Source organism: Strongylocentrotus purpuratus, unplaced genomic scaffold, assembly GCF_000002235.5.
Source record: "Strongylocentrotus purpuratus isolate Spur 01 unplaced genomic scaffold, Spur_5.0 spur5_scaffold_3, whole genome shotgun sequence".
Lineage (NCBI taxonomy): Eukaryota > Metazoa > Echinodermata > Echinoidea > Camarodonta > Strongylocentrotidae > Strongylocentrotus > Strongylocentrotus purpuratus.
In genome coordinates this window covers 33,320,542-33,336,406 of record NW_022145609.1, presented here as the reverse complement: position 1 = coordinate 33,336,406, position 15,865 = coordinate 33,320,542, and the positions used below count along the sequence as shown (strand labels likewise).

General features: G+C 40.0%; 2 protein-coding genes across 4 annotated transcripts; one reads left to right on the top strand and one right to left on the bottom strand.

The window, feature by feature from the left end:
• The first annotated feature begins 2,397 nt into the window (after positions 1–2,397).
• LOC100893004 (bromodomain-containing protein DDB_G0280777) lies at positions 2,398–15,330 on the top strand. Of its 3 annotated transcripts, none has more exons than XM_030996103.1 (6): positions 2,398–2,563; positions 3,560–3,664; positions 11,934–12,315; positions 12,974–13,128; positions 14,166–14,409; positions 14,557–15,330. In XM_030996103.1, the coding sequence occupies exons 3-6, from the start codon at positions 11,958–11,960 to the stop codon at positions 14,568–14,570; spliced, it is 771 nt and encodes a 256-aa protein (XP_030851963.1). In that variant the 5' UTR covers positions 2,398–2,563; positions 3,560–3,664; positions 11,934–11,957; the 3' UTR covers positions 14,571–15,330. The 3 variants fall into 3 exon arrangements, with proteins under 3 accessions (XP_030851963.1, XP_003723504.1, XP_030851962.1); XM_003723456.3 differs by lacking the exon at positions 2,398–2,563 and adding an exon at positions 2,570–2,762; XM_030996102.1 differs by lacking the exon at positions 2,398–2,563 and adding an exon at positions 2,814–2,993.
• LOC105442754 (uncharacterized protein K02A2.6-like) lies at positions 6,635–10,684 on the bottom strand. The gene has a single exon (XM_011675187.2). The coding sequence runs from the start codon at positions 10,682–10,684 to the stop codon at positions 6,635–6,637; it is 4,050 nt and encodes a 1,349-aa protein (XP_011673489.2).
• Positions 15,331–15,865: the final 535 nt, after the last annotated feature.

Below are 15,865 nucleotides of genomic sequence, written 5' to 3'. Positions count from 1 at the left end.
AACTGTACGCAGTGTTTGCTAGGGTACGCGGCCGCCCCCACAAATCCCCCAAAACGAAGAAAAAGCAATAAATTGTCAAAAATTCATTGCATTTTCCCCCGGCCCCCAACAGGAAAAATTCCTCTGTGTGGCCATGCCTTGAACCATAATGCATGGCCATACAGAGGAATTTTTCCTGTTGGGGGGGGGGGGGAGGGGTGGGTCTCGTTTTTCCTAAGGTTCATAAGTACGAAATGCAAACTTTCATTCCCATATTAGGGGGAGCGGGGCATCATTTCACAAATAAAATATGATTGAATTCATCATTACGAATATTTTGCTGAGGGTTCGTTGATTATTGCGAAGGTTCAAAATTAAGAAAGGAAAACAAGACGACATAGGGTTGATTATTTATCCGAAGGTTGGTAATTCCTAACATAAAATATGTTTTGTAGTTCCCGACAGGGGCGGATCCAGCCGGCGGGGTGCCAAACAGGGGGTTCAATTCGTGAGAAACTGTTGAGCGACGAGACAGCCAACCGGCGAATAAGCTACGCAACCTCGAAAAATAAAATTTGTGGCTGTATTACAATTTTTTATATAGTAAAAATGCAACGTCTTCCATTTCGGGGGATAGGCGGTAGTGTATGTGTAGGTATAAGCATGGACCTACTACGTCCATGGTATCAGTCAGCTTTCAATTTTAACCAGTCCTATGCAATAGACTCAACACAAAAAGTGACCCACATATTTTTAAATTTTCATCGATATAAATTTATTTATCTATTTCATTTCAATAACAATAACAAAGAATACAAGAAAACGAAGTACAATAATAAATAAAATAGCAACAACAACAACAAAAACCGCTCAACTAATGCATGAGGATCATCAAAACTGTAGAAGGCTCTCATCGTTACCTAATGGTATAATCAAATTATATTTAAACGTCTTTGGGTATAATACATGAATATCCATGATTACTTTAGATATACATATCTTATGTAATAGATATCAAGAAGACGTAAAAGACAAATCATGAGATCATAAACATAAAACAAGTATATGCTGTGCACGTCGCCCGCCCGCTTTCTCTTTCTCTCTCTTCCAACCCAGGTACGTAGATAAAGAAAGGTCAGACGGGATTATGCAATGTTCCGCTCCTCCCATCGCTTCCACACCCTACCCACTCTCTCTCTCTCTCTCTCTCTCTCTCTCTCTCTCTCTCTCCCCCCTCTCTCTCTCTCTCTCTCTCTCTCTGTGCACCTCTCTGCTTAATACTCATTTGTGTGATTACATTTTAGCCTATGATAATCGAAGTATACCCCCATATATAGTTGCGAGGTCAGACGGGATCAGACGGATCATTCAATGTTTCGCCCCTCCTATCGCTACCACCCCTCCCCCTCTCTCTGCACCCGTCTCCCTCTCGCTAATTCTGTCTCGATAATTTATTATCTACCCATCTTTTTTGTAATACTCTTTTGTGTTAATACGTGTAGCCTATCTTATCAAGAAGATTCCGTATCGTCGCGAGGCAGTTAGAGCAAACAAGGTCACGCAGGATAATTCCTTGTTTCGCCCCTCCCCTCGCGTCTTGAAAAACTCGATGTCCCATCAATAAATCGATATCACTCCTATCGGTCGACAATAATACACAAGCTGGAGAGGCTTAGGGTGATAGATAGAAAGCACTTGCATTCTTAAGAAGCTTACATCTCCCTATTTCACTCGGGGTATAATCAGGAGTCTATGGATGATTGGGGGGGGGGGCAGTGGGAAGGGGTGCAACCCCCTCCCTCGTGCTCTGCAAAATTGGTCAAAAGTGTCACATTAGTTCTTCCACTCTAGGTCAGGATAGAGTGGAAGAACTTCTTAGAAACTTATCAATCTCCTCCATTTAGGGAATAGTCAGAAAATCTTAATGATAGGAGAAGGGAAGGAGGGGGTTCATCCTACCATTATTTATCACTTCCTTTTTTTTAACATACTTTATTCATTACCAAGTAGTTTGTTTTTTCGTAATAATTACGATACCACATTGGGCTATGGAATGGCCAAAAATAGAAAGAAAAAAGGGGTCATTTCTCGATACGTAGGCAGATAAAATCTGTCTGCCTAGTACGTTGTCCCCCCCCCCCCCCGGATACATTTCTGTAATATTGTTATACCATGCATAGTGCCCCATTCCCCCCACCCCCCCCCCCCCTCTCTCTTCGCTAAGCCGAGGTAATCACCCACCCCCTTTCTTTACCCCTTGCCATCGCTCTTTCAGGAGCACAAAAGGGTGTTCCAGATGTCTCGCTATAGCGGTCACAGTATAATACAGTTCTTATTATATACGCAGTGCAAACAAACATCATTGTCCCCCTACTATGCATAATAGATGCCCCAAGTCGCATTAATAGAAATTGTTCGGGTAATTTTTTATAATGTAGAACACAACACGCGGTGTGTAGAGGTGAGTGAATCCATTGAAGATTAATGAAGGCCGTAACTATTATACATAATGCATCGGTTTTGCTACCCACAACGCTCCTGGAAGATAGCGGCTAAAACTTTTTTTTGAGAAGGGATTTTGATGGTAATAAGACAGCGGTGTATATACCGTTACTAAGCTAACTGTTCGCCATATATTATTCTTGAAGAACACGGATATATCATCAGCAGTTACATTATAGTGTAGCAGTTGACCGCAGAAGTCACTCTAACTTTAGGATGAACGTTGATTTTTAATATTGGAAACTGCTTCAACGTAATAGTCTGCCGTCTTCTTATCTACTGTAAGTATAAATACATGTTTTGTGGCAGGACAGGTTATGTATTCGGACAAAAAGTTATGTATCCGGACAAATCATTTATTTATGTATCCATTCGATACATGTATCCGTAATATAATCCGCAGTTAGGCTATCTGGCCGCAAATGATTTCTCATCAATAAACCGTCTTATCAACAAAAAAGCTCGAACAGGAACTTGATCAAGATTGCATCCAATATTCCTAATATTTCAAGGTGAGATAGCAATATCATGAATCTAAAAGAATATTTATGGTATAGTAAGTGCTTTTTGATGCATATATTTTGTATTATATCTAACGGTAAGAGAGACGGTGTTAATTTTGTGAAGTCACTAGACACTCCCATTCTCCAGGCAACTTTAAGTTGTGTTCTCATACTGAACGTTGCCATGGTTACAGGTGTGGTGCCGGTGTAATTTATATACGGTGCACATCTTTTTTGACTCATGCAACTAAATAACAAAAATAACAACAACATTTTCACTCTGTCGAATCAGACCAGTTTACTAACATAATTTAAATTGTATGCATATTTGTGAAAACAAAGATTGTTCTTGACAACCTGAAAGCTTGCCCGACATAGCAACAAGTAATATATGCAGACTGGATTCCAAGTATTGTAGCTCATTCTTTAATAACAGGTAAATTAATGGAATAACTCGTCACTATAGGTCCCCAGGAAAGAAACATCCATAAATTTGAACATGTTAGTAAACCTTTATTAAGGCAGGACTGAGGAATTGGCGTGATTCGATATATCATAATTTTCTTTTCCGGCAGAAACTATTACTTTGGAACAACAGAAGTTACAACAACGGAGTACCAATATGATTGGACACTAAACTACAGATGGTTATGAAACACTTCCAAGAACTTTTTTCTGAGGTAAGTTTGCTACACATTCTCATATATCTTATCTATAGCTTCATAGTTGCGTCGATCTGCCTATACCCCTTCAATATAAAATGTTCTCTGAGTTTGTCTTGTTTTGTAAAAGTACTGTCATTAAGATTTCATGATGTACTGGATACATCGACAGACTGTGGGTTTGTGGTTTAAAGGGAAAGTTCACTCTGATAATAAGTTGGTTTAAATAGAAGCAGAAAATGACAGAAACATGTCAGTGAAAGTTAAAGCGTAAACCGATTAAAAATAAGAAAGTTTTGAATTTCTGAATATTTTCCCCCTTTAATTAGCCCTCCACAGGCTATTTATTAATAATCTTCACACAAGCAAACAATTATGTGCATGTTGAAGACAAAAAAGATCAAATAATCTTTCTATACACACAACAATTGTAGCAACTGCCATCACTTTACAGCAAAGTGTCTTTCCATTCCAGATAGACGTACAATATATTTCTCATCTTTATAATTTCCAACATATCAAAAAGCGGAACAATACTATTCAATTTACAAACAAAACATAATGTTGTTTAATTAATATAACAATGCAATTTAGAGGGTCGTTTCTCTTAGCTTCAAAGCCAAAATTTATATTTTGTAAAGCGAACAAAATTCTAATTTGAGTTCTTTCATAAATCCAGTTTGAGGTTTCATTCCAAATCTTTTTATTAATCTCACATTCATAAATTAAATGTATATCTTCTATTTCTTTTTTTTCTTCACAAAATGAACATTTTTCGTTGTTTTCAATTTCCATCCTAATTAGCTGTTTATTTAAAAACAAAAATTATATTTGTAATCTTATACTGAAAGTAGTTCAGACTTATAACTGATGTGAAAGGAAATATCGTAACGTCGTATTTTTGTATCGACACAGATGGCAAATTTTAATTCAAATATCGTTCCCACTTTGAACTTATCAGAGACAAACAATTCTTTCTCCAAAAAGAGCTTTTTAAGTGTATCTACATTCTTTTTTCATGAATAAGTGCTTTAATATGGGAAGGAATGAAAGGTTCTTCCAAATTTGTTTGACATGCTTATAACTCATTATATCTGCACTTTATTACTTGACCAACTGAATATATAAGACAAATAATTAAGTTTCAAATGAAACTTCTTCCCACATTTCTTTAGAGACAATAAGTTTCCATTACTATTCATCAAAACGTTAATAACTCTAATACCCTTTTCATACCAGGATTTGAAAAAGAATAGACTCATTGCCAATTTGAATTGAGTTTTTCATCCATAGAGATTCAGAAAACAATTCAATTTCACTAACAATGACATGCCCTCAAAAACTTCTTTCCATAATGGATTGCCAGTTTCATACATGAGATAATTTCTGAATATCCGATCAACCAAACACAAATTGGCAACTCTGTGATGTATCTTGGGAGGTCCTCTCCTATTTTCCCTGTACTAAAAATAATTCAACTTTCATTTTCATAGTTATTGATGACGAAACAGATTTTTTTTCTTGGATACCTTATAAAGGAGCACGTAGTCAACAGAGTGCTTTGGAAAATTAAGTTATGACTTCGTCATGTTTTCATATTCCTCTCGTTTATAAAAGCCTTGTATGGACCAAATTGAGATTGTCATTGCGGTATTTTTCTGGGACACCCTGTAGGGCAACATAGTTCATGATCCTTTTCGATAAATTAAGTTATGACTGCGTCATGTTTTCATGTTCCCTTCGTTTATTCAAGAGGGCACACGAATGATCGACGAGGTTTGACCCCTCATCTTCGTGGGGGTGGCATCTTTTCTCAGCGGCACAAAAGCATGCACACATCTCACTTTTTCTTCGTCATGTAGACTAAACTTCGAGCTGCTTATAGCAAATCCATTTACAAACGCATCGGAAATATAACATGGCGATGATCTATGATAGTGCGCTTTGTTAGCTCATTGGTCAAAAATGTTTCATTCTTGATAAATGTTGATACTGTGTCATCTCTTTTGCCTTTATTTTGTGGAACGATTGTGGAATAGAAAGAGATCCCACAAAAAGGTTGTTTTCGTTCTGTATATGGCTAGGGATAAGCGGATGCGTAGATGCATATGGAGAAATATGGAGAAATTGAATATATCGGAATTCTGCGAAGAATATTGAGAACTAATGTACTTGACTGAGGTCTATGGCACTATTTAGATTTAGATTTACTTTGAGAACAATAAAAAAATCATACTAGCTTTTTTATACTCTGGATAACAACACCAAATCAACTATGAATTCAAGTAAGTATATGTTTTGCTGTGCAATGAATAATGATGTTTACATATCTAACTCCTCCTCCTCCTAGTATATAATGTTACTCTTACTACCATTCCAGCTAATACTACTTCTACTACTACTGCAACTACTACTACTACTAGTACTAGTACGACTATACTGATTCTTCTTTGTCTTCTTCTTCTACTACTAAGCACTAGTATAACAATACAATGTGTTTCAAGCTTAGTTCGATGGCATTTAATGTCAGACGACAAAAGATAGTACAGTCAGATTGGTATAGTAACGAGAGAGTGGCTTTTAATACTGATGGGGCCATCTGGCGCCCTCTTTTGATTGAAGCTTTACATGTGTTCTTCTAAAATCTCAGAAACAATATTGACACATCCTCCCCTCTTTGAGCTTTGTGCCGGAGAATGTCTCAATTTTGGAGGTCAATATCAACCTGGTACCAAAACAGATAAAAGATTAAAGAATATCAAAAGATTGGTTTATGAGATCTTTTACAATCATATAACTGCACAAAATAATATTTCAAAGCAAAAAATATCAGAGTCCTTTTGAGTTCTTGTGAGTCTTCATAGTGTCAGAAGATTTGGGATTGTGTTTAGAGTCCAGTTTCTTCAAATTTTAAAAAAAGTTCAAATGTCCAGAGTTAGATGAAGTGATGTCATTCACGTATCTCACGAATGTTCTCTTTTTAAGTGTTCAAAATGTTACGAAATCTTTCATCTTATGCGGTTCTCGACGTTGTCTGTTTGAACGTCTCAGCGAGCTTGTGTTGTTCTCGTCAAGCGTCTCAGATGTACCATCACCGCGAAACTTCACAGGACTTGTAGTGGTAGATTGACGCTGCTCTGTAGTCCTCACCTTGGGTTGGTTGTTGTCCTGGCATTCCCAGTTAAACATGTTGGGAATAGGATCAAGTGTATCTGACGTGGATGAGGTCGCTCTGAGATGTTCTCTGTTTCTACGAAGTGTTTGACCATCACAGCGAACTTCATATGATCGATCGTCTATTTTCTTCAGGATCACCGCTTTCTTCCATTTCTTTCTATGGTTGAATGGTTTCACACGTACAGTTGCTCCAAGTGGAAGATCCTTGAGCTTCCTTGTATTTCTGTTGAAATACTTCTCCTGTCGTCTCTGGTTTGAATTGAGTTTCTCGACATCAGGTCCTGAGTCACGATCAGGCATCAACAACTGAGTTGTGGTGGGTAGGAGTGTACGTGTTCGTCTACCCATGAACCTTTGCGCAGGACTGGTCTGGGTACCTTGAGTTGGTGTATTACGAACGTTGAGTAAGGCTAGATCAACGTTATCTCCAGTGTCCTTGCATTTGGTAAGCAGTCTTTTGGCAGTCTTAACAGCAGACTCTGCCTTGCCATTTGCCTTGCTGTTGTGAGGTGAGATGGTGTTATGCTTGATTCCCATCTCTTTGGCAAACTCAGCAAAGTCCCTTGAAGAGAAAGGAGGTCCATTGTCTGAGACAATGATCTCTGGCACTCCATAGCGTCCGATGTGACGTTTCAGTCGCTTGATTACTGCGGGGGCAGTCGTCCTCTGTAGCTTTTCTATCTCAAAGAAATTGGAGTAGTAACAGACCATAATGAGATAGTTCTCGTTATCATGATGGAAGAGATCGATTCCAATTCTTGACCATGGCCTGTCAGAGATAGGATGAGACATCAAAGGTTGGGCAGGTTGAGAAACTGAGTTTTCTTGACAGGTCTCGCATGTCTGGATCCACTCCTTTATCTCCTTGTTCATACCTGGCCAATAAACATATTCACGGGCTCTTCTCAAAGTTCCTTCGACTCCATTGTGGCCAATGTGTAACTCCTCCTTGATCTGTCGCCTCATCTGCTTAGGGATTACCAGCCGTTCTCCCTTGAAAATCAGATCATCAGTCACCGAAAGTTCATCTCTGAAACTGAAGTATGGAGTCAGTGACAAAGGAAGCTTTGTCTTGTTGTCTGGCCACCCATCAAGTATGGTGTCTTTGAGCTGGGAGAGAGTTGGATCTTGGGTAGTCTGTCTCTTTATCTCAGCTATCTTGTCATCAGGGAGAGACAAGAGTTTGACAGCATTCACCACCTCTAGATCATGCTGTCCGCTCTCATACGGAAGAGAAGCACGGCTTAGTGCATCAGCCAAGATGTTGTCCTTCCCTTTAAGGTATTTCACTTCAACATCATACGCCATGGCGCGTAGTAACATTCCTTGTAGGCGTTTGGGAGCTTTGTCCAGGGCCTTCTTCACAATGCACTCCAGTGGTTTGTGGTCACTATATACTGTTGTCTTACGACCAAAAGTGAACTGATTCCACTTTTCCAGTGCAAAGACTATTGCTAGCATCTCCTTCTCAATGACAGAGTATCTGGTCTCAGGATCACTCAGCATCCTACTGGCATATGCTATTGGTTGACCATCCTGTAGCATCACAGCACCTAACCCTGTAGCACTGGCATCAGTTTGGATTTGAAGTGGCTTGCTTTGGTTGTAGAACGCCAACACAGGAGCTTGTATCAGCATCTCTTTCAGCAACCTAAAGGCTTTGTCATGGTTGGAGTCCCAAGTCCACGCAGAGTTGTTGTGGGTTAAGTCATTGAGAGGCTTCATGACATCAGATAGTTTGGGCAGATACCTGGCCAAATAATTGACCATGCCACGTAAGCGATGGATGTCATCCTTGCAGGTTGGAGAACTCATGTTCAGGATTGCATCGATCTTGGATGGATCAGCTTTCAGTCCAGAGTTGGATACTATGTGGCCTAGGAACGAGATTTCCTTCAGTCGAAATTGGCATTTCTCCTTGTTCAACACTATGCCAACAGTTTGACATCTCTGTAGAAGACTCTGTAGTCGGGTATCATGCTCAGCATCACTGTTACCCCAGATTATGATGTCATCTGCCACACATCGTACCCCTTGAAGACCATCCAGTGCTAGATGAAGTCTCTTTTGGAAGATTTCGCTGCTAACCTTCAAGCCAAATGGTAGACGTTTCCATTTATACCTTCCCCATGGTGTTGCAAAGGTAGTTAGCAGACTTGAGTCGTCGTCAAGAACACAGTGCAAATATCCATCTTTGAGATCACAGATGGAGAAGACCGTTGCATTGGACAGTTGAGGCAGGATATCATCGAGAACAGGCAGAGGATAATGTTCTCTTTTCAGCACGAGATTGAGTGGTCTAGGGTCTAAGCACACACGCACTTTACCAGATTTCTTCTGTACAACAGCCATCTGGCTTACCCAGTCAGTTGGAGAACTTACTTCCTCAATCAGGTCTCTTGTCTGCAGTGCATCAAGTTCATCCTTCACAATACTTCTCAAGGATTCTGGTATCACTCTAGCAGGACGAACACTAGGGGTAGCATCATCCATAACAGTCAGATGAACATCGTTCCCCGGCAGAGTACCAGTCACAGAGGATGAGAAGACCACAGGATACTCTTTGTGAAGATTCTCAGGAGCTAGGTTGCAGACATTCTCAGGAAATATGTTGTGGACTATTTCCATAGATTCGTAGTGAACAGTGATAAGCTGCATCTTCTCAGAAGCTGTTTTGCTTAGCAGTGGAGTCAGATCCTCCTTAACTATGACATAGTCAATCCTGTACTTTTTTCCAGTAGCTGGATTCCTTGTCACGACTTTGCACTTTCCCACAGCACGTAGTAGCGGAGAGTGGTTCCACATCCGGAGATGGATGCATTCATTTCTCACTACATCTTCTTCTGACAGAAACTTCTGTGGGAGAACACTCACTGTTGCTCCAGAGTCCAACTGGAACTGTACTCTTCGACCATTTAGTAGCATGTTGCAAAAAATTGGTCCATCTTCAGGACTTACTGTATTTATCTGTACAACACTGATACTTTCAGTGGAGGAGTACTCATCATCTTCGAGTTGGTGAACACTCTTGGAAGTACACACTGCAGATCCCTTGAAGTGATTGGGCTTATGGCACACATTGCACTTTTGACCCCATGCAGGGCAGCATTCCTTCTTCATTTCGTGTGATTTATTACAGAACTTGCACTTTTTGAGCTCTTTCGGCTTCTGCTTTACAAACTTCTGCTTTCCACTTCCAGTTTTAGCATGTTTAGGGAAAGGTTTTCGATTCACCCTGTTAATTTCCTCACTTTTCAACGCCTTCATGTGAGTAGACGTCGCTTCAACTGCTTTACAAACATCAATGGCAGTAGAGAGGTCAAGATCAGATTTGGAGATGAGTAGTTCTCGCATACGATCATCACGTACTCCCAGTAGAACACGATCAACGAGCAATTTGTCATTCATGCAGTCACAGAATCCACACGTCTTACTCATTGTACGCAGAGCTGTCACATACTGTTCAATAGATTCACCATCTTCCTGACTGCGTTGATTGAACTTGAATCTTTCAAAGAATTCTCTGCTCTCACCAAGGAAATGTTTATCAAACTTATCCAGTATCACAGAGCATTTCACACTTTCAGCGGCATTAGCAAACTTCATGCCGTTGTAGACACGCAGACAATCTTGTCCCACACTGTGCAGTAGTAGTGCAGTTTGGTACCGATCTGGTTGTTTGGAGAGGTTTGTGAGAATAGTGTAGTTGTCCCATTGCTGTCTCCAGATTTTCCACCCTTCAACTAGACCTACATTTCCCGCAGCCGCATGGAAATGACCAGGGGGTTGGACAGAAGGCTTTACGAAATGGGCCCCTTGCAAATCACCCTCAGTACCCTCAGGAGACACAGTGTCAGGCATGTTGTACACCACAGCAAACAATTCAGACAGAGATCTCGAATTTCAATGCTTTGCATGCAAGTAACACTACACAAACTTACATGAGTGGGGCTGACTATACGTTGAGTTGACTCTCAAAGTAAACAGGTGAATTCCAGTTCATAACACGGTATGCAGACGCATAATAGAGTTATAGGTGTATTACAAACACTTTCCTACATGGATTTACAAACTTTCACCGCTGTCATCATGTTTCAAGCTTAGTTCGATGGCATTTAATGTCAGACGACAAAAGATAGTACAGTCAGATTGGTATAGTAACGAGAGAGTGGCTTTTAATACTGATGGGGCCATCTGGCGCCCTCTTTTGATTGAAGCTTTACATGTGTTCTTCTAAAATCTCAGAAACAATATTGACACACAATGTACCACTATACCGCTACCATCAACCAGCACTACTACCACTACTGTACAACTACCACCACCAAAACAACTACTACTATTACTACTGCTGCTGCTGCTACTACTACTACTGATACTACTATACTACTACTACTACTACTACTACTACTACTACTACTTCTTCTACTACTACTACTACTACTATACTACTACTACTACTACTACTACTACTTCTACTACTGTTGCTGCTGCTGCTGCTGCTACTACTACTACTATTACTACTACTACTACTACTACTACTACTACTACTATTACTACTACTACTACTACTACTACTACTACTACTACTACTACTACTACTACTACTACTACTACTACTACTAATACCACTACTACGACCACTACTACTAGGTCTACTACCACCACCAGCACCACCACTACTACGACTACTAATACTAATACTACTACTACTACTACTACTACTACTACTACTACTACTACTACTACCAATACTACGACTACGACTACTACTACTACTACTACTTCTAATACTACTACTACTACTACTACTACTACTACTACTACTGCTGCTACTACTACTACTACTACTACTACTACTTCTTCTTCTTATTCTAGAACGTCTACTACTAGAACTACCCACACCAGTACCACCATTACTAATACTACTATTAACACTTCTATTACTAGCACCACTTCTACTACTGTACTACATCTACGCCTACTGATGTTAATACTAGAGACAAGGGGAAGGGGTGGATAGCCTAAGTTTTGTTCCAAAATTAGGAAGAGGGTTCTGTTGTCTTCTAAAGCTCATTACTTGTAGGGTTTTTTTCTTCACAATACACAGGAGTGACTCGTCGATCCGTCAACCATGTTGCAACCGGGCGTCCATTTTGCCGAAGTCGTCGAGGGACTCTTGAACGGCGGTGACATCGGTGAAATTGTTATCGATGACATGGAACCTCCGGAGGACACAGAAGGCGATAACTCCAAGAACGATACTTCGAAAAACGAAAAGAAACCGAGACAGAACAAATCGTATGTGACGGCAAAGACTCTGAATGATCGTGAAGAAAGGAGATTAATGATCAAACTGAATCACTATCAGAAAGAACTCAAGCAATCCACGTATCAGATTGATGTGGCGCAGAGAGCGATCAGGAGGGAGTTACAGAGTATAAACCCAGATCTTATGGTTGATCCCAATAAAGGATTCTTTGTACCGAAAGGTGAGTTAAAGAATCACGTAATAATACCATTTTTTTTTTTATAACAGACTGTTCTCTCCTACCACTACAATAGCAATGGTCGTATCATTGCGACTAATATACCAGTGTACTTTTAACAGCATCTGCATCCTCGTATACATTAAACAGTATCCTCATCCTCGTCACGATCATTATTTTCATCATAACCATCACACACACCATCACCATTAGCACCACCACTCCACCACCATCAGCACCACCACACCACCGCCACCACCACCATCACCACCACACCACCACCAGTCAGTGGCGGATCCAGGGGGGGGGGGGGAGGGAGGAACATGTAAAAACACGTGATTTTTAGCATTTTTTTTTTGGGGGGGTGCACATTTTCAAATTTTTCGAGGGCCAAACAAAAAAAAAGTGCTCACTAATTTAGAAGAAGAAGAAGATGGAGGAGGAGGAGGAGGAGGAGGAGGAGGAGGAGGAGGAGGATAACAAGAAGTAAAGAGAACAAGAAGAAGAGGCAGGAGAAGAAGACTGCGAAGAAACAGAAGAAGAGGAGGAAGAATAAGAATAAGAATATGAAAGATATCAAGAATAATCGGCAGGAGAAGAACAATAATGAAAATATATATGAATAGATAAATTATACATATTATTCTGTTTATACTCGTAGGTATGACACAAGAGCAGGCCGAAGTCATCAAATCAAAACGACTCGAGTTACAGGCTGCATCGAACACTCGCAGTATCTCCCTTGATGAATTCACAGAGATGAGAAAGAAGAAGACTGAACAGGGCAGACAAGCTCTCCAAGCTATCCAACACGATGTAAGCAAGTCTTTTTTTTCTTTTCCTTTTTAAAATTAAATGCTGTATGACGTAAAGCGTGCGTCCAAACATTAATATAAAACCCATGTACAGTGTTGGTAGTGAAAAGGAAACGTGGAAGAAACATGTAAGACACATGTTGTCTGATGTTGTTCTCCTTGTTTTAAAGACATGTTAAAGGGGCCAATGTTTAATGGCCAAATCGCTAGTTACCTCATCACTTTGGCGAAAAAAAGAAGAAAAAAAAAATCAAAATCAAAATCAAAATCAAAAGGGTCAATTTTCCAGTTTTTATCAAACAAAGCGGTGAAAGTTCATCAAAATCGGATGAAACCGTAATATGTATCACGTAGGCTGTATACAAGTTGGTGAGTTGACGATATCACCCCATGTATTTTATTAATGAAATATTAAGTTTTCTCTTTTTTTGACAAGCCTGTATACAGTTTTTTCTTTATATTACAAGAAGTTACAATAATCGTATGGTGATTTTGAACATAGTCCATGAGGAATCAAGCCATTTTTTTTTCATTCCCAGAGAAACAAAAATGATATATTTTTGATAAATTTATGTACAAATAGAGAAGATAGAGAAAAGTGGGTTCAACTAGCGAATTTGCATGGCAGATAATCACTGTTCCGTGAAATCTTATGAAACTTTAAAGTCCCATAACTTTCTTATTTTCCATCCGATTTTGTTAAAACTTTCACTGTCCTGTTTCTCCCCCCCCCCCCCCCCCTCTATTTGCGAAACCCATCTTGCACGTGGGACGGACTTGCCCTTTAAGTCATCTACTGTCTAACCTAGCGACTTTAATCATGATGAATTCCATATAGATAAAAATAAAAAAAACTTGGCGATTGATTATTGCAAATCTGTGTACTAGGTTTATTCGCCCCATGCCGATCTCGAATTCGACTCAAATACATGAATATTCAAAGCAGTTTATTTGCATATTCACATTTCTTATTTAATAGGCCTATTGGTATTCATACATGTCAACGTTTTTGTTAAATCATGTTATCCTGTCACGCAGAGCCAGCCTGAAGAGGAGGGAGACAAACCAGTGATAAAAGGGCGTGACCGATGGAAGGCTCTTTCAGGTGTTCTCCATAGCAACCCGGCATCTTTCTCCCAGATGTCCAAAGTAGCTGCTAAGCAACACCAGCAGCAACAGCAGCAGCAACAACAGCAACAAGAACCACCACCTGCAACGGCACCAGAGGACAGCGCGATAAGGAAAGTGGCCAAAATGGCGAGCGTCGTTGCGGCAATGCGAGGTAATGGCAATTCCGGGCGTTGATCTTACGTTAGAAGAGACAATATATAGATAGAGATTCGAATTACTTTGTGGGATTCCCGGGGTGGGATTATTTTCCTATTTTGTGATATACTTACTCTTTTTATCATTTTTCTGTTCTGTATAGGATTTACGAGGTAACAAGTTCTAGGCAACCCAACGAAGGAACTTCGTCTCATCTTGGACTCTATGAAACGCAATGCTAGCAAGGCCAACAAACAAAACATGGAACAATCTCAAGTCTACCCCAAGGCGCAGGCGTATTACATTTACAAATCTGTGAAGAAGCCTCGCAACAAACGAGTTTATTGTTTACTAGCATCCATGCACGTGTGCCATTTCGGTTAGGCCTATATCACAAAATCCAGTGACAACATTGCCAAGTCTCATGGTAAACCACGAATGGAGTGACCCTGGATAAACCGCATCACATGGAAACACGCGGCTTCGCTATCAGCCACATTACTAGACCAAAGAAAATGAGCTGTCTCCGCCTTTCCAACGTTGATCGGGGTGCGGTTCGTTGACGAAGCCACAAAGGACTTTTCGTTTTGGAATGCATGGCAACGGATTATCGATTACTGACAGGTAATCAATCGAAGCAAGCGAGGAGGCCGTTTTGAAAACAATTAGTTTAACAAGTATTGTGATATTGTCGCCGGACAGATGGTAGAACAAAAGACTGGACAAAAGATGGCGGCAACCTCAAAAGTAGACAGTGAAGATAATTGCCGCATACACCAAAATGAACAATGTGTTGTAACGGTCACAAAGTTAACGTTAACCTTCAGGGGAATAATCACCAAAATGTATTTTGCTCCCATTGTTTTGGGTCCCGTTCCAGTATTCTATATTCAAAGTACCTGATTGAAATATGGGTTTTGTAAAGAAGGTACTAAAACACTGTCTAAAAATGTGAGTAGACAATTTGATGCGCTCGTAGGTCGGGAGTCAATGGGCGGTTAAGTAGTCCCTCTATGTTGGTATCCTTACAAATTAACATAGAATGTCGGATAAAGCATCTTGGGGATGAGCTAGCATGCTAGTTGTGGGAGGGGGCTCCATTTGTAACTTAATATACTTCACTGGATATGTGAAGGTCGTTGGTTCGAACCTCGTTACAATTAGTACAAGTGTCTTTTGGCAAGATATTATTATTATTATTATTAGTCTACAATAATATTGCCCCTCTCCAGTCTCCACCCAGGTGTTAAGTGGTTACCAGTGGGAAAGAACTCCTTAAATGATGTGAGCACCTTGCATGGTGGATATGTGTGCTATGAAAACATAGATTTTATCATCGTCGTTTTTCTTATTGTTATCTCTTTTTTTATTATCAAAATTATCATAATTATTATAATCATTATGTAATGTGCGCTAACACTTCTCACATAAAACGTTGGGTGTGGCTAACATAAGTCTAGCACTCTCGGACG

Bases quoted from the DNA above. Each gene is read 5' to 3' on its own strand.
- LOC105442754 (XM_011675187.2), bottom strand. From the start codon at position 10,684: ATGCCTGACACTGTGTCTCCTGAGGGTACTGAGGGTGATTTGCAAGGG.
- LOC100893004 (XM_030996103.1), top strand. From the start codon at position 11,958: ATGTTGCAACCGGGCGTCCATTTTGCCGAAGTCGTCGAGGGACTCTTG. The intron at 12,316-12,973 runs GTGAGTTAAAGA...TTATACTCGTAG, and splicing joins AGGATTCTTTGTACCGAAAG to GTATGACACAAGAGCAGGCC. The intron at 13,129-14,165 runs GTAAGCAAGTCT...CCTGTCACGCAG, and splicing joins TCCAAGCTATCCAACACGAT to AGCCAGCCTGAAGAGGAGGG.